Genomic DNA, 23,597 nt, shown 5'->3' with positions numbered 1-23,597 from the left:
GTTTTGTCACTTAAAGTTGGGTGTTAGGAGGTTCCCTGTATCTCCGAGTTTTGTGATGGTGAGTAAATGAATTAAGGCACTTAGTACAGGCCCCAGGTGCTCAATAAATAAATCTAGTGTTTGCCAGGAGCACATGGAACATAAGATGTGCTCAGTAAGTTTTGTCTGAGGGGCAAATGAATGGTGGAGAGACAGGAAGAGACAGATGGAGTGGGAGTCCGCGAACGTCAGGAGGGAGACCCCGTCAGGCGCCCAACGACACACAAACCCCAGTCCTCTCTCCACCTTTAATGGGCCCCGAGGTGGGCTTGGCGGCCGGTGTCCTTAAATATAAGCCCAACAAGGCGGGCGGGGGGGCGGGGCCTGCCGGCTCGGGGCGGGGCCTCAGCTGCACTTGCAGGAGCGGACGATCATGTTGGACAGCTGCTCCACCTTGGCCTTTCGGCCCACGTAGTACACAATGGGCAGAGGCTCCAGAACCTGCGGCACGCAGCACGGCGCCGCCGATGCGCCGGGGTTGTGCTGGTTGTACAGGGCCAGGACCTGCGGGCGGGGTCAGGACCAGGGGTCACGGAAAGGGTGCCCCCACCCCGCCAGCCCTCCCCACCTCCCTCCGCCTTATCTCACCAGGTTAGGTCTCAATCTCTGCCTATCCCCACTTCCCACTCTTGGCTCATATCATAATTTTTCTCCTTCCACCTTCCTAACTCTGACTGTATCAGTTTGTGCACTCTCATTCTTTTTCTCTCTCATTCTGTCTCTCTGTTTCTCTTTTTCCTTTCATCTCCCTGCCTATCCTCCGCCCCCTCAAGTTCCTCGGTCTCCGTGGGTCTCCCAAATCTCCATCTCCCTCTGCATCGTGTCTCGGGCTTGTCTCTAGCTTCTCGCATCTCTTTATCACCCCCTCCCCAATCTCCCTGTCTGTCTCCCCACTTCATCTCTGGTTTGACCTCTCTCTCTCCCCTCCTTAGGTCCCTGCTACCTCCAGCCCGGGCAGGGGTTGGGGGTGGGGGGGACCAGGCGCACCTTGCTGTATTGCGTGTCCAGGCTCCAAATGTAGGGGCAGGGCCCCAGGCAGAAGTTGGCGTGGTAACCCTTGGGCTCGTGGATCCACTTCCAGCCCAGGTCCTTGCGGAAGTCGATGTAGAGCTGCCGCACGCAGCAGTTCTTCTCCGTAGAGCTGCGGGCAGGACCGGAGGAACCCCAGTCAGGACGACCAGCCGAGCCACCCCACCGCCACCCCCTGCAAGGGCGGGCCATGCCCTTCCTCCCGCGGTGTGTGTCCCGGTATGTGTTTCACCCTGGTTGCCCCCACACACACCCGCACGGTCTCCATCTTGGTCTCCCTTGCATCCCCTGTGATAACAGCAACAACCGTCATAGTTAATGATAATTAACACTGATAAAGCACTTCCTCTAGTCAAGCACTGTGCTAACAGCAACATAATAAACAGTATCTCATGCAGTGCTCAAAACAAGCCTGTAAGAAGCCAAGAGACCATTCACAGGGACGGCTAAATAAATCATGGGACATCCACGCACTGGAACATAAAAAACATAGTGCAGCTCCACACGGCTGATATGTTGTATGTGTGCAACAAATGTTTATTGAACTACTACTGGGCTGGGATTGGGGACTCGGTGCAAATAATATTGACAGAAATCCCTGCCCTCCGGGGCCATGTGCCAAAGACTGTCATGTTGCTCCTCTGCTCAGAGCATGGCTCCAGCCTCACTCTGGACACGCGCTGGGAGTCCTTACCAAGAACCACAAGGCACGACTGGATCTGGCCAATCGCAGCTCCCTCTCCACTCTCACTCTTACTCCAGCTACACAGCGTCCTCAGTGCTCCTCAAACAGTCCTACGCCAGGGCCTTTGCACTTGCTGTTCCTTCTGCCTGGCTTGCGATTCCCAGAGATATCCACTCTGGCTCCCTTCTTCATTTAAACGTATGTTCAAGTGTCCTTCACTCACGGAGACTTAACTCCTAGAACTGCCTGGCATGCAGTAGGTACTCAATAAATAGTCAAATAAATGAAATATCATCTCCTCAGAGTCCTTCCGAGACCATCCTACCCAAAATACCAATCCAAATGATTGTTAACTTCACTCAGTGTAACAACAGCATGTCAGGTATGCAAGAAAATATGAAAATGTCTGTATTTAAAGTGGGACAAAATCTTAATACCTGTGGAAGCTGGATGAGAGTTCATGGGAGTTCATTAGACTTTCCTGGTTTCTTTTATAGACGTTTGAAATTTTCCACGATAAACAATTTTTTCAATCAGAATAAGAAAAATAAATAGTCCCCACTATCTCTTTCTGTCCCTTTCCTCTGATTTATTTTCCATCTTAGACCTTATAGCCACTTGCTCTTTTATTTATTAGAGATTGATTTGTTTATCTGTCTTCCTCTGAGGACAGGACTTTTTGTCCGTTTTGCCCCCTAATATATCCTCAATGCCTACAACAGTACCTGGTACACAGTAAGCACTCTGCAAATATTGGATGTATGAATTAATTGCTCAACATGTTAGATTTTTTTAAAAGCATGTTGAAGAATAGTGGTATATAAGATGCTACTGGACTTATGATCTCTGTCCCATCTCAGATCCAAAGGTCAGTCCTCCTGACCTCGGGCCCAGGCTTCTGCTTATCTGCAAGGACCTGGGACATTTTATGTGCAGACCCCTGGGGCAACAGCCGAGATGGGCAGGGAGCTTGGCTAAAAAACTTGACTCATGGGCAGTGAGAACACTTTATATTGCATGCTCATAACATGTGAAAGAAACACTATGCAAAGTACCGTGTGATCCGAATTGTTTTGCATAAAGCAACTGGAAGGAAATATATTAAAATGTTGACAGTGACATTTTATATGTGATATGATGGGTAATATCTTTTATATTTGTATTTCTGTGACACTTATATTTAGTATGGTGGCTGATCCTTCTGTATTTTCCAAATTCTCCACGGTGGATATATGTTACTTTTAGAATCAGAAAAAACCTGAAAAGAAAGAAAATGCAGCTCCTTCTCCCCCCCCGCCCCCCCAAATAAGACTCTACCATTTGGATAAAATAAAAATACATATGAATATGTGTAAGTGTCTTGTGCAGAGACTCTGAAAGTTAGACACAAATATAATGAAAGTGGCTGCCTCTTTAGAGAGGGCTTGGGGGTCAGAGCTGGAGGGTCTCTGAGATCCTTTCTAGGTGTGGTTCATGTACATTTATTTACCTATTCAGATAGTAATCAATAGAGAATTCATCAGTTAATTTCAAAATACTGTGAGGCAGGCATTATTATTATACCCATTTGAAGGTTCAAGAAACTGAGGCTCAGAGAAGAAGGATGTTGCCTGCTCATGTATAGCTTGTAAGAGGTGGAGCTCGGGGCCAGGTTCACAGCTGACTCTGTGTCACCGCAGAGCATGTGACCTCATCTGCCCAGCACAACCGTGTCAGTTCAAGCAGAGGGGAAAGAAGCGATGACGCAGGATCTCCTGGAGCAAGACAAGGCCTTTCCAAGAGCCACAGAGCCGTGAGAAGGGAGTCAGGAAACTGAGATCCTTGAGTCTGGATCCTCCTCCATAGTCTGGTTAGGCCTAGTTTCCCCATCCAAGATGCGGGGAAATTGGATCAAATAAGGTGCTGATAACCTGAGGGCCAAAGAGGCATCAGGAAGTCTACATATGGGCTCAGGGAGGGTCCAGAGCCCCCCAAACCATATGCACATATGTGTGTATGTATGCACATATTTATAAAGGAAAAGGTTCCTGGCTTTTGGCTTCACAAGGGGGTCCTAGACTCACAAAAATGGAAGAACCAGTGTCCAGAATAGTCTCTCATGTCCGGTCCTACTCTGGCTGGGGTTCTGAGGTCCTATGATTGGAATAGTTTGTGATTCTATTACCAAACTCAGCAGTTCTCCATCTCCATGTGGGGCCCCGGGAGCAGCAGCAGCTTAGTCTGAGAACTTGTATGGAATGCAAATTCTTGGGCTCCACACCAGACCCCCTGAATCAGAAACTGGGGGTGGGGGTGGGGAACAGCAAGCCAGATTTAACAAGCCCTCCTGGTGACCCTACACTAAGATACACACAGTCCGCGCCCTTGCAAAGCTCCTCTGCCATCCAGTCCATCGGCACCCAACAGGGCCTGCCGAGTAAAAGACGCCCACATGCGGCCCCAGGGCAGGCAGAGGGGCCTCGCATCCACCTTGGATGCTGGGGCAGGGGTCAGAGAGGCTTCCCAGCGGAGACAGTGTTTGAGCTAAGATCAATTTTTTATTATGGAAAGCCTCAAACATACACAAAAGCAGAGAATATTGTATTGAACTCTCCTGTCTGCATTACACTCAGCAAGTCCCGGCCGACCTCACTCTATTTATCTGTACCCCGACCCACTTCCTCTCCCCCATATCATTTCACCCACAGACATTTCCATATGTATCTCCAAGAAATTCAAGACTATTTTAAAACATAACCACAATACCACATAAAAAAACTTAATAATTCCTTGATATCATCAAGTATTTAGAGTTCACATTTCCCCAACTGTCTCATAAACATATTTTTTTTAAAGCGTCTATAAAAATAAAGATCCAAATAAGGTCTACACATTGCAGTGGGTTGGTATATCTCTTACGATTCTTTTTAAAATCTACAGAAGCATTTCTTTGTCTCTGTCCTCCCTTTGCACTGTATTTGTTGAAGAAACCGAATCCGGTTTCCCACAGTCTAGGTGTTGCTGACGGCACGCTTGTGGTGGTGTAACATGGTAACATGGCCCACTATCCCGGTATTTCTAGAAAATTGGTAGTTGGATCTACCGTCTTGATCAGCTTCAGGTTCGATTTTTTGGCAAGACTCCCTAGGTGCTAGTGTCCCTCTCCATGGAAGCTCCCGTGGCCGGCTGCCTCTCTTCGTAATTAGCTGTTGGCGGGCTGAGGGTAGGGCCTGGTGGTGAAGGACCTCGGGAGCAGAGCTGCCTTTCCAGCAGGGGAACAGCATGTGACAAAGCCCAGAGGCACCACCAAAACATTAAGCAAGGGAGGGACAGGGTCAGGTTATCATTCTACATTCGCAACATTCTGATCTGAATTTCAAAATTCTAGAAATCCAACTTTTCAACTTTCTTAGACTGCAGCTCAAGATTCTAACACTCCAACAGCATTTTCAGCTTTCTAGGACTCCCACATTCCAATTGCCCAGGATCTTGGCATTCTTGAATTCCAATATCGCAATACGGCATTCCAACATTCCACAGCTCGGAGCCCATCACTCAAGAGGTGCAAGCTGCCACTTTCTAACCTCCCAGCCTTCCAAGAATCTGACATTCCAGCCCTGAGCCCCAACACTCCAGGATACCAATATTCTGGTGTTCTCCATTCATGGGTTCAAATATTTTAAATGCAGGATTCCACCACGCTAAGCCCAAGATTCCAGGACTCCAATCTGCCAGCATTGGAGACTCCAATCTATCAACGGTATAGGAATCAACACGAGCAACCTTCCAATTCTGAACTCCCAAATTCTAGGATCCCAACACTCCTTGAGTCCAACATTGTCAGATTTCAACAATTAACGCTGAATTCCATCATCCTAGAATCCCAACATTCTAGAACCCCAACCTGTCAACAATATAGGAATCGAGCATGGCGACCTTCCAACACTGAATTCCCCCATTCTTGGTGTTCAACATTCTGATAATCTCCAATTCCCACACACCAGCAAAAAAGCAACGTGAGCTCAACCTTCAAGGACTTCCAGTTTGCACATCCCAGCATTCCAGAACCCGAACCTCATCCCTTGAGCCCCCCTGCCCCCCCAGACCAAAGGGGACGCCAGCCCAAGCAAAGCACCAGCCAGGTGCCCAACCTTCAGCACCTGGCCAGGCCCCCAGGCTGGAAGGCCTCAGTCTTCACCTGAAGCAGTAGTTGGTGTCCAGGGCTCGGCGGTGCCGGGAGCTCTGCATTTTCTGGGCTCTCTCCAGCGGGGTGGCCATGAGGAGCAGGAAGGGCCGATTTATGCTATGGATGGTGGCTAGGTCACCCCGACGGCCAATACTGATTCCTGTTTTAGTTTGGGAGTCAGGAGGTGGGGGGAGACATATGCACATACTCTCAGATGGATGAATGGGGGGACGGGCAGGGGGAGGGGGTCACAAACACATACACACACGCACAGACTGCACGTGACCCTGGGACGGAGGGGTGCGCCTCACCGTTGATTTCCACATGGAGCTTGCTATCTTTGCTGTCACAGGAGCAGTGGGCACTGAGGCGAAAGCCCAGGATTTCCTCTGTGGGAGTGAGAATATGGGAGCCAGTGTGAGGGGGTGGCTAGCCCAGCCCCTTCCCCTGCCTGCCTTCCCTGCACCCTATAGCTCCAGTTCTTGCTGCCTCCTCCACCTCTGCCTTCAGGCCTCAGCTCACATGTCACCTCCTCCAAGAGGCCCTCCACTGTCACATCATTTTATTTTCTCCAGAGCACTGACCCTCTCCGACATCTGTATTTGGCTATTTATTTCCCTCATTGTTCTCAGTGGCGAGCAGGATGCATGGGGGCAGGGACCCTTGTTTTCTGTTCCCCGCAGGGCCTGGCCCACAGTCATAAAAACAAACATCTACAGATTGCACACTGAGCTCCAGGCTTGTTCTAAATGCTCTGTGGGCATTATCTCCTTTAATCCTCACCAGAGCTCCCCGTTTTACAGATGAGAATGCCCAGGCACACGGAGAGGAGGTGACATGCCCACAGTGGGAAAAGGCAGGGCTGGGGTGCACATAGACTCCCAGCTTCTTGCCCCCGCAGCTGTGGGAGAAAGACTTCTGGAATGAATGAGTGATTTTCTAAGTTCCTACTATGTGTTTGACCCTGTACCGGTGTTCTGCCCAAACAGGCCTTTGTCCAGCAGCTCCGGAGACTCCTCCCAGCTCCCACCTGCTCCTTAACCCCCATCCTTTCATCTGGCCAAACCATCACGTATCCCATGAGTCTCAACACAATCACCAGCACCAAGGAAGCCCTCTCGGACCCCCACTCCAGATAGGTTTGGGTGTCTTCTCTGGGCTCCCCCATCCCGGCCCTCATCATTCTGGTCATCACACTGCCTGCTAAGGATTTGGCAAGACTTCCTAGGGGTCTAGATAGGACTGTGGGCCCCATGAGGACAGGACCTAGAAGCCATCTTAATTACTGCTGTGTCCCCTGCACCACCGGCATAAGGCCAGGCACAGAGCAGGGACCTACTGGCATATATTAAATGGTGGCATGAATGAAAGAGGGAGATTAGGAAGGGAGAGTGGGCACTGTGGACTCAGCCAGGACAGGGCAGACACCGTCCTCTTCCGGACAGACCAGTTGTGTCAGACTGTCTCCGGAATCAGGACCTTTGCACAACCTGCTCCTCTGCCTCCAACAGTCTTGTCCTTCCTTCTTTCCTAGGCTGGTCCCACTTATCCCCCTGCCTTATTCCAGGCTAGGCAGGCACCTCCTCTGGGCTTCCCATCCCAGGCCTGCCCATTCTGGGTCATTACTATCTGGTTTACAGGTCTTTCATCCCCACACCCCAGCAATGAACCATGAGCAATGTGAAAGCAAGGATGGGGCTGTTTTGGTCACTGCTGTGTCCCCAGAATCACCCAGCCCAGAGCAGGTGCTCAGGAAATGAATCAATCCATTAATCATTCAGGTTTGAGTGTCTGGGAGGAGGGCCAGGTCTCAGCTCTTTGGCACCAACATAGGGTGGGGGATGCTAGGCAGGGTAGCCCCAGGACAAACAATGGGGTTGACCCCATTGCAAAAAATGGGCGGGGCAGATAAGTAGTCCTCACCTTTGCCGCTTAGCCACTGCCGCACGACTCCAGTGACCTCAAAGGACAGCCACTCAGGCGTGTCGCTGGGGGCCAGCAGCTGGTTGCTGAGGTAGCGCCAGGAATTGTTGCTGTATTTCTGGGGGATGACGAATGGGAGGAGAGAGAGGGTGGGTAGATGCTGCCACATGCCCGCATGTTCACTGACTGCACACCCCACTCCACGACAGGCCCTTGGACAGTCCCCTCCCAGACATCCATGCTGTGGGGCCCAGAGAAAAGGAGAGGGCTCTGGGCTGGGATCAAGGCAACTGGGCCACTCAGCTTTGGCCCAACCCCCTTCTGGGTCATGGACATTCTGGGCCCCTTATAGCTTGGACAATCCACAGGGTTAAGATTCTCCTGCAGACCTCTTGGGCTTCACTCAGTATACAGTTCTGCAAATTTGACTCCCCGAATTCTGAGTCTATAACTTTCTAGGTGCTTAAGGTAGAAGTCATTGTATAACTCCAGGGTTTGACACCAACCCAACAATTACGCAGTCAATGAGCCTGAGAAGTTCTAAGAGACTCACGTTCTACAAGTGCAGGAGTCTTTCAGGTCACAAGCCTAGAAGCTGCAGACTGCTGACATCTGTATGGAATGACCCCCTGGGGCTGGACAGAACATTCCAGGGGCTGGCAGCATAAAGCTGGATTTTCTAGACTCCAAGACGCTAACATCAGACAAAGTTCCCTTGTTGTAAGAGTCTAACATCTACCATCAAGTCTCAAGTTCCATATAACATGGATTCTAGGTCACATGATCTTCTAGAGACTCCAGCCTTCCCAGAGGCCCCATTCTCAATCTTCCTGAAGACTCCAGATCTTCTAGAACAGAGCTATCCAAGATAACTCTCTGTGACGATGGAAATGTTTTTTATCTGTGGCGTCCAAAATAGCCATTAACCAAATGTGGCTATGGCTGCTTGAAATATGGCCAGTGAAACTGAGGAATTGAATTTTTGCTTTTATTTAATTTTAAGCAACTTAAATGGCCATATGTGGCTAACGGCTACCATATAGGACAGAGCGGGTTGAGAACTCCCAACTTTTCTAAAGATTTCAATTTTCAAGGGTCCTGCATTCTAGAGTCCAATTACTAAGATTACAGCCATCTAAGCTGTAACATTCTGGGGTGCTAGGAGTCTGAAGGTTTAAAGAGCCCTGTGATCCCACAGTCTGTACTCCATCCTTCATGGCCCGTCTGTGTGGACCCTGCAGCCACCTGCCATCCTGTTGCCCCACCTGGCCCATGCCCCACCTGGTACAGCTCCACGCGCTGCTCCACTTTCAATTTGTGCCTCTGCATACGCAGCTCTGCCCGGGAGAGCAACTCGGGTTTGGGCACTGCTTCCTGGACCTCCGACGTGTTGAAAAACATGTATATGCTGTGTGTGTTATGCTTGAATGTTTCATAGATTTCTAGGCAGAAGGAGCGGAGAGGGGGAATGTCAGGAGAGTGGCAGGGGTGGGGCAGCCGGCACACTCCAGGTCTAAGAGATGAGAGCCCTGGGTTGGAGTTCCACCCTGACACTTTTTAGCTATGTGACCTTGGGCAAGTGGCTTGCCCTCTCTGGGTTTGTTTCCTCCTCTGCAAAACAGGGTCCTAACTACCCTTCTCTCCCATCATCTGTAAAGGGCCCACTCAGTACAGGCTGGCACCAAAGGTATACTCCCCTGCTTGCTCAGGCCTCCCCAGCGCTTGAAGCCTCAAATGCAAGTTACATGATAGTGTACAGTCAAGGGTATTTGGAGCAGACCATGCTTCCACTGCCTTCCACTTCTGTGACCTTGGCAAGTCACATTCCCTCTTGAAGCCTCAGTTTCCTGCTATTCTTTGGGAAATGGCTTCCACATCAAGTTCCCTGCCTTCCAACCCAGGCTCTCCGAGCTGAAGCGCTATGTAACTTTGGGCAAATGAATTCCTCTCTTTGGGCCAGATTCTCACCTGTAAAGCAAGGAATGACTGACTGCAGGGTGAGTGTGAAATCAGTGACACGACGCAGATGAAGCGTGTAGCACAGAGTCTGCACACAGTGGTCACTCCAATGTGCGTGTTAAAGCACGCTCACTACTTGCCAGGCGATATTCAAAGCACTTCGCATTTAAACTTCACAACAACCCCAGGAGGAACATACTATTTACTATACCTGTTTTATAGAGGGGGAAACTGAGGCACAGGAGATTAAGAAATTTGCCCCAAGGTCACACAGCTAGGAAGCTGCAGAAAGGGATTCAAACTCAGGAAGTCTAGATCCAGACTTCAACCACTCTCAACTACTAGGGTATGCAGCCTCCCTGCTAATATGACATTTATTATTATTATTATTATTATTATCAATTGTTTCCTCCCTTAGCTGGTTAGAGAAGGCAAAGTTCATTTTAGGTAGGAATCGCTTAGTGGGGTTAGCAAATTAGGACGAGTGTTTACTAGCTCAGAAAAAGTTTGGGGTTGGGGTTGAGGGGGCGGGCCATGAACTCCTGGATCAACTGGGGCACCTGTTTTAGGCCTCTGTAGTGCGGGTGTGAAAATAGGAGGCAGGATCTGATGAGAAAGGTAAAAGGAAACCCCTTCTGTGGGCCCCCTTTCCGTACTCCTCCCCCCTCTAGCCAGACCAGCCCCTCCCCACAATAAGCCCTGTCTTGGCCCAGCGGTTACTCAGCAACCCCCAGAGGAAGGATAGAGCCGTAACCCCCAGAGGAAGGATAGAGCCGGGTGGGGAGACAGATAGGGAGCAAGAGTAACAAGAGGGGTAGGGATGGCAGGCGGGGAGAGGGAGAGAACGTGAGACAGGGAAAGGTGGGGAGGAGGTGTGGAGGAGGAAGAGAAAGAGAGCGAAGAGATGGAGAGCCAGAAATTGGGAGACCCACAAACGGACAGAGAGACTAATGAAAATGCGGGAGAGATGGAAAAACAGAGATATGAGACACAGAGAGACACACGGGGAGAGAGACAGAGGGTTTGGGGACGAGATGGAGACAGTCTGTGAGAAGAGGATTGAAAGTATCAGTGTTAAAGAAATCTCTACAATGATGGTGAAGCAACCATGGAAAAAAAGTGAGATGAAGACAGGAGTGGAGACGGGCGTCATTTGACTGGAGCCACAGTTGGGCGCACAAAGGGGCTAGGGACCCACAAGTCCACTGCCCAACAGGGAAAGTTAAAGGAGGGAGACCCCGAGCCTCTGGGCCACTTGGGACGCAGGGGTACCCGAGTGGGCGCCGACGGGGCTGGCCGAGCGGTAGCCCCGCCCGGAGCTGGGGTGAAGAGGGCCGGAGGCGCTGGCGCTGCGAGGGCGGGGACCGGACCTGCCTCGTCTCGCCCCAGGCACCTCGCGCGATCCCCGCCCCCCAGGGCACGGGAAGGAAAGGGAAGGGAGGGTGGGAGAGGCGGCCGGAGGCTGGGGTTTCCCCAACCTCCCGGAGAGGAACTGGCACTTTGGGGTCCAGATTCTCAGCCTTTAGCGCTGTGGGGTCCTCCCCCCCTCCACTTCCGGACGCGCAGCTCCTCCCCACTCCCCCGCGCGTGGCACCCACGTGGGGCTTCCTCACCCCAATCTTGTAGAGAAGCACCCACCACCTCTCCCCCTGCGGCTGCACTCCTCGCTCAGCCCACTCCCTTCCATCCGCGCTGTGGAGGAGTCGCTGCTCCCAGTAGGCCACCGTTTATCTCTCCTCCGCCCCTCTCCCGGTCCACCTTTCCCACGCGTCTCTCCTCTCTGTAAGCCCCTTCCCACGACCCAGTATTCTAGGTTTCCTAGGGGCTCGCTTCCTCAGCTGGGCTTCCTTCTCGCACGTCCACCTGTGAAGTACTCAGGGCACCTCCCCAGGCATCCCGCGTACCCCAGAGGTCTCCGCTTCTTTCCCGCTAGCTTCCCTTTTCCTACGAACTCGCGCCCACTTCTTCCCCGCATTTCTCACCCCCTCCCCTCTCTCTGCTCCACCCCCCAATCCCGCGTGTTCCTGGCGCCTGCTGTAAGCTGGTCCACTTTTCCTGGCACCTACGGGCTTCGCTTTACATAGCTTTTCTATCCTTCTTGAATCTTCTCGCCTCACGACCCCTGAGCTCTGCGTCAGCTTTCCCCACTGCTTCTCCTTGCTCAGAACTGGGGTCTTCGCTTCTCCCAAAGCGGGCACCGTCTTCAGCCCCTATCCCACGACCCTCACACTCTAGTGCACCCAATAGTCGAAAGTCTTTTCTACCCCTCCCCCATTGCTTCTCTCCCTCTAGGGGACTCCCGCGCCTCGATCCTGCATGTTCCGGTCGCTCTCTAGAAGCTGTCCACTTCGTTCACTATCTCCTCTTCAAGACCAGACACCTGGGGGGGAGGGAGCTCTTTGAGACTCCCTCCCACGTTCTCAGCGCCCCCAGGGGTCCTCTTTCTCCAGTCAGTTTCCTCCACTAGTTATTTCCTCCCCGACCCCAGCACGCCGGCGCCCGCTGGGGGCTCCCCTCCAGGATCCCCTGCCCCTCCGAGCTCACTGTGGCTGTTTTCCACCGTTAGCACGCGGGTGACCTCCTTGGCATAGTAGTCCGCCTCCGGCTCCGGCTCCGACTCGGCGCTCTCTCCGGCCACCCGGTCGCGGGTACTGTTGTAAAGCGCCAGCACGGCCTCGGGCAGCGGGCCGGGCGGCACATCCCCCTGGCTCGGGGGGCTGGCGAGCCGCAGCTTGGACAGGATCTGGCCGCGGATGGCCTCGATGCGCTTCTTCTTCACCAGCTCCATGTCGATGGTCTTGCAGGTGGATAGTCCGGCGGCCGGCCGGCCCGGGGTTAGCACTAGTAGCCACAGCAGCGGCAGCAGCAGCGGCAGCAGCCGCAGCCCGGAGGGCGGCATGGGGGAGGCGGCGCCCCCGGCACTGCCGAGAGCGCAAGCGGGGCTGGGATGCGAAGAGGGAGGCCCCACCCCTACAGGGGCTGGGGGGGAGGTCTCCCGTGCAAAGGTAGGAGGGCCTGCGGGGAGGGGGAAGTTGAGGCCCTCGTGGAGGACGGAGGGGAAGCTCTAGCGAGTGGCTTCTCGGTATCCCACGGAAAAACCCGAGATGGGCGCGATCTGGTACCAGAGGTGGGTGGTCTCGAATAGGGGAGCTGAGGCAGGTCTGAGAGAGATCCCGTCTCCCAGACTCCGGAGAAGTGTCCTTGGATGCGCGGGGGCTCAGGAGAGGGGCGTGCGCCCGAGGTCTTGGGGTCAAGTCTTCGCGGGAGTCGGGTTTGTGGTTCCTGAGGGCCGGTCCGGAATGGGGGCGCCTGAGGGACGACGTGTAGGCACGGAGGGAGCAAGCGTCCGAGGCGGTGGGGGAGCAGTCTGCAGTTCCCAAGTGCTGCCTCCTCGCCTGGCAGCGCCTCGCCAAGCGGTCCCCGCGCCTCCGGCTCCCAACGGCAGCGGAAAAGTCTCAAAACTTTTTTCCCTCTTCTCCCTACCAGCTCGTCCCTCCTCCCGCTCCTCCTCCCCCTCCTCCCCGCAGTGGCGGCGGCGGGGGCGGCAGCGGCTCGTCTCAGACTCTGGGGCCTCGGGCTGCTCCTCGGCGGCTCCTTCCTCCGCTCCCGGCTGAGGCCGACCGGGCGGATGGCTCCGAGCCGGGGGGGTGCCCCGGAGGGGGCGTCCCCCCTGCCCCCGGCCGGGGGCCTAGCTGTCTGGCGGATCTGCGGCGCGAGGAGGGGGGTGGGACGGCCCGGGGCGCGAAGGGCGGCGGCGGTGGCGGGGACCGGCTGGGGCGGCGGGGGGTTTTGAAGCCGCCCCGGCCCCACCCAGGAAGCGCGCGGGGCGGGGGTGGCCCCCAGGGGTGAGGGCATGCGGGGGCCGGGCCACCGTTCTGTGCTCGCGTGGGCGGGCTCTGAGGGGGGTCCCTTAAGCCCCGGGGGAGGGGGCGGGCACCCCGGCCCCGCCCCACGAACAGGGTGCTGCCTCCTGGCGGCCGAGCGCTACCAAAGCGGGCGACCCGGATGCGTGTGGCTTTGAGGACTGTGTGTGGGGAGGGTGGCGGGGAGGCGGCTGGTCACCGAGAGAATGAAGACCTGGGGAGGAGGGCTCAATCAGTGGATGGGGACACAGCTGACAGGGAATCAGAGGAGGGGACGCAGAATAGAGTGGGAAGCTGGAGAGAGGGTCAGCCAGATGGGGGACCTAGTGGGGAGAATGGCACAGAGGAAGGGGAGCCCCAAGAAGAGAGGTCATAAGAGGGGCACCCAGAGTGGGGAGGAGATCAGAGTTTGAGAAGGATGGGGGAGGCAGGTCTGTCAGAAGGTGGGGGCCTGAGGAAGGAGGGTGTCAGTGGGAGGATAGGGCACAGGCCATCTGACAGGTCAGGAAGGCACCCACACCTGTCAGAACTGCTTTCCTTTATTTCCATGAGCAAGGCAGCCTCTTCTCTCCCAAACCCCTGAGACCCCACACATTGCTGTCTCCATTTCACAGATAGGGAAACTAGGCCCCAGAGGGACAGCTACTGGGCTTCAGAGGTGCTAGCCAAGACAGAAGTCGCAGCGTGCCTTGGCTCCGGGCAGGTCTGACAGTTTCCAGAGCCCAGACTTCTGACTATTGTGCCATCTTGCCAGTACTGGTTGTCCAGGGGTGGGGATGGGGGCCAGTGAGGCAGGGTCCCTCAGCATTCAACGCCATAGCGGTCAAAGTGGCGCAGCAGTAGACCCAGCTCAAGGTGCACGGTGCCACCGGCGGCTGTGTGCAGGCGATACCGGTCAGCCCCACTGTAGATGGTGTCCCCATGCAGCAGCTGAGGGCCACCACCCACGAAGGCCCGTGCCAGCTGCTCCCGCCAGCTGCCCAAGGGCCGCCACGTGGGGCAGTCCAGCTTGTGGGTGCCGGGACTGCTGGGTACATGGCAAAAGCCATAGCCTGCAAGCTGGCAGCGGCCAAAGCTGTCCTGGGACCAAACCTGGAAATGGAGCCGGGGCCAGCCTGCAGGAAAGGAGGGAAGGAAGAAGGGATGGGACAGCCGGGTCTGCAGCTTGTGGATCCCCACTTCCTTGATCTCCACTGGAGACCTCAGGTAGTCCCTCCCCCCTGGGTTTCTTCCCCAGCCTCTTCTTTGGATCCCACCTCATCATGGCAGCCAAAGGGATGTTTCTGAATCCATGTTCCTCCCCTGTTTAAAACCCTTCCATGGCTCCCCAGTGCCCTTGGTATAAAGTCCACCGCAACATTCAAGGCCCTTTGGATCTATCCTCTGTTGACTTCCCTCTCTGGTTTCCATCTCAGTGTGGCCCAGTCACCAGATGAGTAAGTACCGTGGGCCTTGTCCTGGACACCTCCCTTCTTCCCACCCCCTGGCCCACCCTGTCCTCTCTGGCCTCAGAGCCTTCTTTCTTGCCCCCTCCAATCCACCTTCCACCTGGCATCTGAAAGCATCTTTCTCCCCCTCCATAAGTTTCCCACTGTCCTCAGAATACAGTTCAGCTCTTCAGCTTGGTAGACAAAGCCCTTGGAGATCCAGTCCCATTTCACCCTCCTTTCTAAGCCCCTCGTGCTAGTCCCTGTTCCAGAAGCTGGGGACACATTGGTGAACAGAACAGACAAAAATTCTTGCCCTTATGTAGCTGACGTCCTAGACAACGAACATAGTAAATAAGCAAATTATAGGGTTTGTCAGATGGTGATAACTGCTCTGGAGAAAAATAAAGGTGGGTGGGGTGGGGGTGGGGATGCAGTTTTAGAAAGGTGGGAATCAAGAAAAGCTTCACTGAGGTAACATTTGAGCAAATGCTTAAAGGAGAGAAGGAGTGGGCCATGTGGACATCTAGGGCAGAGTGCTCCCAGCAGAGGGAACAGCTGGTACAAAAGGCCTGAGATGGGAGCTGCCTGGGGAGGCCAGTGTGGCGGGAGCCCATTGAGAGAGGGAGAAGGGAGGAGGTGACAGCACTAGATGATGCCGGGCCTTGTGCTAAGGCTTTGGCTTTTATCCTGAGAAACATGGGACATAGAGGGTTCTTAGCACAGGAGGAATGTGACTTAGGTTTTCCCATGAGTTTAGGGTGGGAACACCAGTGAAGAGGCCACTGTAATGGCCCAGGTGAGAGGTTAGGGTGGACAGACCAGGGTGCCAGGGGGGAGGGGGGAGAAGTGGTGAGGTTTAGTATGCATTCCCAAGGTAGAGCCAGTGGGATTTCCTGATGGACAGAATGGGGAGGGGGGAAGGGGGCGTTCAGGAAAAGAGGAGGCAAGGATGATATGCCCACACTGGGGGTCTGGGGGTCTGAAGGGTGAAAGGACAGTCGCCCGCCTCGCCCTCTAATCCATCACCCTCTAAAAGCAAAATCTGGCTTCTTAGTCGCCTGCTGTGGCTCCCTAGTGTCTTCAGGCGATGGCCTCAGCTCTGCAGCCTGACGTTCAAGGCCCTGCCCCCTCAGCCCCTGCAGTCCTCCTGCTTTACCTCCGTCCTCCAAATGCCATGGCTCACTTTACCCTTTGTGCCTTCTGCACACAGCTCTCTGCCTAGAAACCTCTTCCTTCCCTCTGCCTTATTAGCCTACTGGACCTTCACAGCAAAGCTCAAACATCCCCTCCTCCAGGAAGCTTTCCCTGAACTCCTTGGCAGTCAGGAGCCTCCTCTTGGCTCCCCCAGCTCTCTATAATCCCCCATCCCAGCCCTGCCCACTCTGGGCTGCCACTTTCTGGGGACAGCTCTGTCTCCCCCATGGGATGGTGAACCCTGTGAGGACAGGGCTGGGGGCTGTCTCAGTCACTGGCATCTCCCTGACATCACCCACCACAGGACAGGCACTCAGTAAATATTATTTATATTGCTGAAATATATGGCATATTTACCTAGGCTATTTCCTGGAATCCACTCCTCTCTAATGACCCAAATTTTCCATCAGAAAAGATTTTCTGATACCATTCCTCCCCCGCATACTCATTTTCACTCTGAACAGCTGAGGAGCTCTGCCTGAGAACAGCCACCAGCCCTGCCTGTCTCTTATAACCCCTCCCAGCTTCCTCCTGACTGAAAACTCTCTTGGTTTGTCTCTTTCAAAGCCACCTCCTCTCTCCCCCTGGTCCCCACCTTCCCCTTTCTCTCTCCACCCCTGGCCTCTGACACACTCTGGAGCCAGCCCAGGGAAGTCGCAGATCAGCCTCTCCAGGACCAGGCCTGGCCGGGAAAGGGACCCAAAGGGCATGGGAGCAAGGACAGGACTTGGTGTTCCCAGTCCCAGCAGCATGGCGTGCTGCTAACCCTCCTCCCTTCAGCCAGGTCCAGAGCCCAGGCCAGGAACCCACCTTGGAGACCTTTGGTGGCGAAGTGCAGGTCGATGGGGTGGGACCAGTAGGCCATGTCCCCTACTTGGGGGGTGTCCACCTGCGTTTGGCCCTCCCGTATGCCTGACAGGAGCTTCCATGCTGCCCCTGCAATGAGAGCCAGAACACCAACGGGGCAGGGAGAGGTCGGAGGCAGCCATCAGGAAGGGGATGCCATTGTGGCTGTACGACCACGTTTCTCCCTGGCACTGGGGGGCAGGGGTTACAAAATGTGGACTCTGGAGCCAAATGTCTGTGTTCAAATCCTGGACTTCTTCTTCCTGCCTGTGCACCCTTGGGCAAGTTACTTTTTCCTGCCTCAGTCTCCCTATCTGCTAAGTGGGTGTAATAATAATGCACTCCATGTCGTTTTGTGAGCAGATTAAATGAGCTAATATGCACAAAGCACTTAGAACAGTGCCTGGGGCATAGTGAGTGCTGGATAAGTGTCGGATATCATTTTGTTATTATTCTTACCCCACATTTAGAGGCCTAGCCCAAGGACTAAGATGGGGACAAGGATGCCCTTCATGAAAAAGCCTAAGCACACACGAAAGGCACGTAATAATACCCGTCCTACTGAGGGTGATGATAACAGCGAAAGTGCACCAACGGCTTACCAAATGTCAGATGCTGTGCTACGCACTTTCCTCATGAATTAGTTTAATCCACCCTCTGGACTCCTAATCCCCATAGCCCATGAGGCCCTGCATGGCCTGGCCTGGCCCCACATTCCTGAACTCATCTCCCGTCACACTCCCCATCCATCCCCACCCTCTAGCTTCGCTGGTCCTATTTTTGTTTCCCTCCCCAGGGCCTTTGCACTGGCTGCTCCCTCTGCCTAGAAAGCTCTGTTCCTGGATATCCCCATGTCTGGCTTTTCTTCATCCTTCAGGGATCAGCTCAAGTGCCACTTTTACAGAGGGGTTCTCCCTCACCCTTCTGTCCCAAACTAGGCCCTATCGTATTATCTCATCTCATTTCTTTCCAGTACATACCACTGTCTGTAATCATTACACTCACTTCTTTATCTGCTTATTGATTTGTCTCCCCCATCTTGTGAGCTCCTGAAGAGCAGGAAGCTTGTACACAGCTGGGTCCCCAGGACCTCAAACGCAGATCTTGGTACACAGAAGGTGCTCTATAAATGTCTGTTGGACCAATAAGTGAGCCTAGGAGGCAGGTACTAATACCGGGGATGCCAAAAAAATGTACACACATTTTCAGAGATGGTCAACGTTGCTCAAGCAGTAGTTTGCCGTAATCAGAAGTGTCTGGACACTGGACACTGATGGTAACCACTTTGAGCACCTCTTGTAATTGCAGAAGTCAAACGTGACTTGTATTCATCTTTTGTTATTATTATTATTATTATTATTGGGGAATATTGGGGAACAGTGTGTTTTTCCAGGATGTCAAGTCGTCGTTTTTTCAATCTAGTTGTGGGGGGTGCAGCTGAGCTCCGAGTCAAGTTGTTGTTTTTCAATCTAGTTGTGGAGTGCGCAGTTCAGTGGCCCATGTGGGAATCGAACCGGCAACCTTGTTGTTAAGAGCTTGCGCTCTAACCAACTGAGCCATCTTGCCACCAACTGAGCCATCTGGCCGCCCCTGTATTCATCTTTTGTTATTGGTATATATTATTACAATTTTAATATTTTTTCCTTTCTTAAAATGTGTACGCATTTTTTCGGCACCCTCTGTATAATCCCTATTTTACAGGCAAAGAAACAGACTCTGAAAGGGAAAGTCAGTTGTCCATTCATTCTACGCACATTTATTGAACACATGCTGTGTGCCAAGCACTATTCTCCATGCTGGACGTACAGCAGGACCGCAGCAGACCAAGGTCCCATGGTGTAGCGGGACTCAAACTGAGTTCTGTCTGACTGCAGAGCCCAAGCCCTTTATCCAACTGCCCCCAAGCTCTCTGCTGGATTAAATGCCCCCCACAACAGCTCCTTGAAATAACAAAAACCTTATGAGTTGTTGCTCCCTCTGGGCTAGGGGAGGAAAGCACCAGGCCTTGAGTCAGGCTTTTCACATACAGTACTTCCCAACACCCCAGTGAGGGACAAATATCCCACTTCACAAATGAGGAAACTGAGGCTCCAAGAGGGGAAAGCACCTGCTCAGGGTCACAGAGCAGGTGAGTGGTGGGGCCCAAAATGGAAACCAAGTTCGACTCCAGAGCCTGCCTCTTCATCAGCTCTGCTGGAGGACCACAGTTTCCCAGGGAATCTCAACCACCACCCTGGCCACCAGGGGAATTGCAAAGGACCCAGGGCCGGAAGAGATGATGATGACAACAGCCACATTCCTTTCATGGGCATTTATCTGTGCTGGGCAACATATCAAGGGCTTTACAAACAAGATTCCATCCAATTTTTACACAAGCCAGGCAGACACTGAGCACTTACTAGGCCAAGCCCTCTCCTAAGTGCCATTGTTATTCATTCAGTCCTCGTAACCACCCCATAAGGTAGGTGGTTGTTATTCCCATGTAGTCAGGGAAAGTGTCAAGGTCACAAAATGAATAAGCAACAGCTGGTTTTGAACCTAGGCAGCCTGTGCTCTTAACTTCAATACTATGCTGCCTCTCAGTTGCTATTAGCTTCACTTTCAGACAAGCAAACAGGCTTGGTCAAGTCCAAAGGCCCCCAATTAATAGGTGGCAGAGTTAGTATCTGAACCCAGATCTGGAGGTCCCAGCCAGGACACTATACAGGCTCTACTGCCTCCTATGGGGAGGCATGAAAACTGGGCCCTTCAAGGTCCTTCCTGGGCCATGTGGATGGACTTGGATGACTGCCAGAATGGGGTTCCTACCTTCTCACAGAGAATTATGAACACAGGAGGGTAGTCTCTGTAAATTTGGGATGGAAATTTCCATTTTACAATAACTCAATAAATGGAGACTGTTAAGCAAAGAATTAAAAGCGAGGAGGGTCCCAGGGCACCCCTGAGACAGTGAATGAAGTAGGGTTAGGGCTGTCTGGTGTTCTGAGGATTGGATTGTGTGTGTGTGGTCTAGCCTAGAGTCCCATATCCTTAAGGGCTACGTGTTCAGAGGTGGGAGCCAGAGCCTCCAGAGATGGGATGGGAAGGGATAAGAAGGGAGCCTGAAATTCACATGTACACAGTGTAGTCAGGGTTAGGAGTGCTGAGAGCCATGTAAGACAAGGAGCAGCGACAGGGCCAGTTGGTCAAGGAAAGAGGGTGGAACCTCTAGGCTGGGGGTCTTGGTGGGGAAATGAACCAGGCCCCGCAATACCTGTGTGCACGCCCCACTTGCAGAAGAGGCTATTTTCTGAGAAACCGGTGGCCCCCACGATCTGCCCAATCACGTGCACCTCAGCCATGGCCCTGAGAGGGGAAAAATATAATCACAGCCCTGTTAAGGACACTATTTCCACCTGACAGATGGGAAAACTAAGGCTCTCCAAGTAAGGGGCAGTACTAGGATTCCAAGCTAGTTTCGTCAAACCACTGAGGCTGGGGTCTGAACCATGATCCTAATTGCCTTTCCAGGAGAGTCTCGAAAAAAATGAGGGCTGGGCTGAGGAACTGGCGTCTAACTCAGCCGGCCCCTAAAATAAACTCTTCCTCTTAGTGCAGCGGAAAGCCCCGCCTCAAGGGCCAAGGCCCCGCCCATAAGCACAAAAGCTCCGCCTCCTAGTGTCGTCGGCTCCCCCCAGCTCCCTGAAGCGCATGCGTTTTAAGTGCAGGCCAACCAAAGCCCCGCCTCTAAGCATACGCATGCGCTATTCCTATTTCAGAACACCTAACGGTTAGGAGGGGTGAAAGCGGTAACGGGGGTACGAGTTCATGGGCCTGACCTGTCCCTCTCTCCGCGGGCGCTGACTTCCCAGGCCTAGTTCGCGCCTCTCCCAGGACCTTCCGGACAGCGAGAGATCTGAGGTACCGAGCCTTTCGCCGTTGCGCCCGCCTTCGGCCTCCCTGGTTGTTGCTAGGGCAACAGCAGCCTCCCTTCCTTGCCTTATTGGCCCTAGCTGTCCGTGGGGGCGGGGCTAAGTTGTGATGGACGTTGTCTCCATTTTGGGAAAAGCGTCTCCCAGTCACAACGCAAGGTTCTGCCATTTGGGGCGTGGCCTAACAGCTGCCATCTTGAGTGTGGCTGAGGAAGTTTGAGCGCCAACTGTATTTCCCAGAGAACTGTCTTAACAAAATAAACAAATCCATGGATTCCCCATACCCCTCCAAACTCCCCTCCAACGGGGATCATCAACCAGAGACTTGAGCCAGGGCCAAGGGGGACTCGCCCTCAGAAGAATGCACCCTTCTGCTTCATGACTGGAAAAAAAAAAAATCCTTCCTCAAGTTGGGGTGGGGGTTTTCCTTCCTTTTTTAAAGTTCCCCAGGGTCCAAGGGACTGATCATCCAACTTCCCTCTCAGAAATACTGCCCAGTTCTGTTAGTGCTGATTCTGAGCAAGGAGGGGGGTGTGGTGAAGGGGTGGAAATGAGGAACTGAGGCTCCTTTATCTGCAGAAAATCCGCTCTAGAAGACTGGACTCTGCCAAGTAACTTGTGTGACATTGCACAGCTCTAAGGTTTCAGTTTTCTCATCCACGTAGTGGACACAAGGACAATGACTGAGCCAGAGGCTCTCACTTATTCTGATTTCCTGAGCAGTGCCTTTCCCACTTTCTAAATAGAGTTTAACCATAGTGCCTTATTCCTCCAGCCCAGACCAGGAGTCCAAAGGGAACTTACCCTCTTAGTCCCTTACTTTTTAGCAAAATGGGGCAACATTTCAATAGGACAATATTTATATAAGGGGCCAGCCCAGTGGCTCAGGCGGTTGGAGCTCCGTGCTCCTAATGGCCGAAGGCTGCTGGTTCGATTCCCACATGGGCCAGTGGGCTCTCAACCACAAGGTTGCCAATTCGATTCTTCCACTCCTGCAAGGGATGGTGGGCTCTGCCCCCTGCAACTAACAACAGCAACTGGACCTGGAGCTGAGCTGCGCCCTCCATGGCCAAGATTGAAAGGACAACAACTTGACTTGGAAAAAGTCCTGGAAATACACACTGTTCCCCAATAAAGTCCTGTTTCCCTTCCCCAATAAAAAAAAAAAAAAAATTATATAAATAAAATTATTCAATGGGATAACATTTCACTATAGGTGTGCTTGAAAGCTACCATGTGTTATTTCTTTGTGTCAGCCCCCCAAAACTAATCTTTTTGCATACACAATCTCCTTTAGTCGTCAGACATGTCACTGGGTAAGTAATATTATCAGCTTAATTTAAGATGAAAAAAATAGAGCAAAATCATTTGCTTTAAGCCAAATTGATCATAATTCCATTTGACTCTGTCCCAACACTTTGTTCTTAACCTCTCTGCTATCTTACCTCTCTTGGATCAAGTCTCCCAGAATCAAAGGAGTATAGGGTGTCATCTAGATGCTATCACTTCCCACATCCAATCAGTCATCAAGTCCTGTCAGTGCTCCTTAAATATTTTTTCTTTAATTGGTTTCTTCCCCACTGGCTGATATTAGTGATTAAGAAAATGCTTCCCAGGTCAACTGCCTGGATTTAAGTCTTGACTCTGCCCCTTCTGTGTGACCTTTAGCCCTCAGTGCCTTATTTTCTTCATTTGTAACATGAGAATGAATGATGGTACGCACCTCAGACTATTGTCAAGATTTAATGAATGTATGAAGCTGTTTTAAAATATGTCCACAGGGGCCAGCCCGGTGGCTCAGGTGGTTAGACCTCCATGCTCCTAACTCCGAAGGCTGCTGGTTCGATTCCCACATGGGCCAATGGGCTCTCAACCACAAGGTTGCCAGTTCAACTCCTCGAGTCCTGCAAGGGATGGTGGGCAGCGCCCCCTGCAACTAAAATTGAACACGGCACCTTGAGCTGAGCTGCTGCTGAGCTCCCGGATGGCTCAGTTGGTTGGAGCGTGTCCTCTCAACCACAAGGTTGGCGGTTCGACTCCCGCAAGGGATGGTGGGCTGTGCCCCCTGCAACTAGTAATGGCAACTGGACCTGGTGCTGAGCTGCGCCCTCCACAACTAAGACTGAAAGGACAACAACTTGAAGCTGAACAGCACCCTCCACAACTGAGATTGAAAGAACAACTTGAAGCTGAACAGAACCCTCCACAACTAAGATTGAAAGGACAACAACTTGACTTGGAGAAAAGTCCTGGAAGTGCACACTGTTCCCCAATAAAGTCCTGTTCTCCTTCCCCAATAAAATCTTAAAAAAAAAAAAAATATGTCCACAGATTCTTTGACATCCCTTCTTTCATTAGGTAGAAACTAATTCCTCTCCCCTTGAGTGTAGGCTGCACTTCTCGCTAATAGAGTGCGGTAGAAGTGTTGTGTGACTTCCAAGACCAGGCCATAAAAGCCATCGAGGCATCCTCCTCCATCTCTCTCGGATGGTTCACTTTGAGAGAGATCAGCCATCATGAGGTGACAACAGTACAGCAGTCAATGGAGAGACC

The 23,597-nt window shown here is 52.8% G+C and overlaps 2 protein-coding genes and 1 long non-coding RNA gene across 3 annotated transcripts; 1 reads left to right on the top strand and 2 right to left on the bottom strand.

Moving 5' to 3' along the window:
• Positions 1–273: 273 nt before the first annotated feature.
• On the bottom strand, positions 274–13,566 carry TGFB1 (transforming growth factor beta 1). Its single transcript, XM_074314293.2, has 7 exons — positions 12,345–13,566; positions 9,123–9,283; positions 7,842–7,959; positions 6,230–6,307; positions 5,931–6,078; positions 1,027–1,180; positions 274–543 (listed from the first exon to the last, which is right to left on the bottom strand). The coding sequence occupies exons 1-7, from the start codon at positions 12,697–12,699 to the stop codon at positions 385–387; spliced, it is 1,173 nt and encodes a 390-aa protein (XP_074170394.1). The 5' UTR covers positions 12,700–13,566; the 3' UTR covers positions 274–384.
• A 614-nt stretch (positions 13,567–14,180) lies between these two features.
• Positions 14,181–21,087, bottom strand: B9D2 (B9 domain containing 2). Its single transcript, XM_019751461.3, has 4 exons — positions 20,952–21,087; positions 20,387–20,478; positions 17,098–17,223; positions 14,181–14,778 (listed from the first exon to the last, which is right to left on the bottom strand). The coding sequence occupies exons 2-4, from the start codon at positions 20,472–20,474 to the stop codon at positions 14,465–14,467; spliced, it is 528 nt and encodes a 175-aa protein (XP_019607020.1). The 5' UTR covers positions 20,475–20,478; positions 20,952–21,087; the 3' UTR covers positions 14,181–14,464.
• LOC148757557 (uncharacterized) lies at positions 20,897–22,254 on the top strand. Its single transcript, XR_016022005.1, has 2 exons — positions 20,897–21,033; positions 22,044–22,254. It is a non-coding gene; the product is annotated as an uncharacterized LOC148757557 (long non-coding RNA).
• The last annotated feature ends 1,343 nt before the right edge of the window (positions 22,255–23,597 follow it).

The sequence above is a fragment of the Rhinolophus sinicus genome, chromosome 8, assembly GCF_057876585.1.
Source record: "Rhinolophus sinicus isolate RSI-liver-muscle chromosome 8, RSI-T2T, whole genome shotgun sequence".
NCBI classification, from domain to species: Eukaryota; Metazoa; Chordata; class Mammalia; order Chiroptera; family Rhinolophidae; genus Rhinolophus; species Rhinolophus sinicus.
This window is presented reverse-complemented; position numbering and strand designations above follow the sequence as displayed.

Bases quoted from the DNA above. Each gene is read 5' to 3' on its own strand.
- TGFB1 (XM_074314293.2), bottom strand. From the start codon at position 12,699: ATGCCGCCCTCCGGGCTGCGGCTGCTGCCGCTGCTGCTGCCGCTGCTG. The intron at 6,308-7,841 runs GTGAGGACTACT...TCACTCCCACAG, and splicing joins GCAGTGGCTAAGCGGCAAAG to AGGAAATCCTGGGCTTTCGC. The intron at 544-1,026 runs GTGCGCCTGGTC...CCCCGCCCGCAG, and splicing joins TGGACACGCAATACAGCAAG to GTCCTGGCCCTGTACAACCA.
- B9D2 (XM_019751461.3), bottom strand. From the start codon at position 20,474: ATGGCTGAGGTGCACGTGATTGGGCAGATCGTGGGGGCCACCGGTTTC. The intron at 17,224-20,386 runs GTATTGCGGGGC...CTCTCATTGCAG, and splicing joins CAAGTGGGGCGTGCACACAG to GGGCAGCATGGAAGCTCCTG. The intron at 14,779-17,097 runs GTGGGTTCCTGG...CCTTTCCTGCAG, and splicing joins CGCCACCAAAGGTCTCCAAG to GCTGGCCCCGGCTCCATTTC.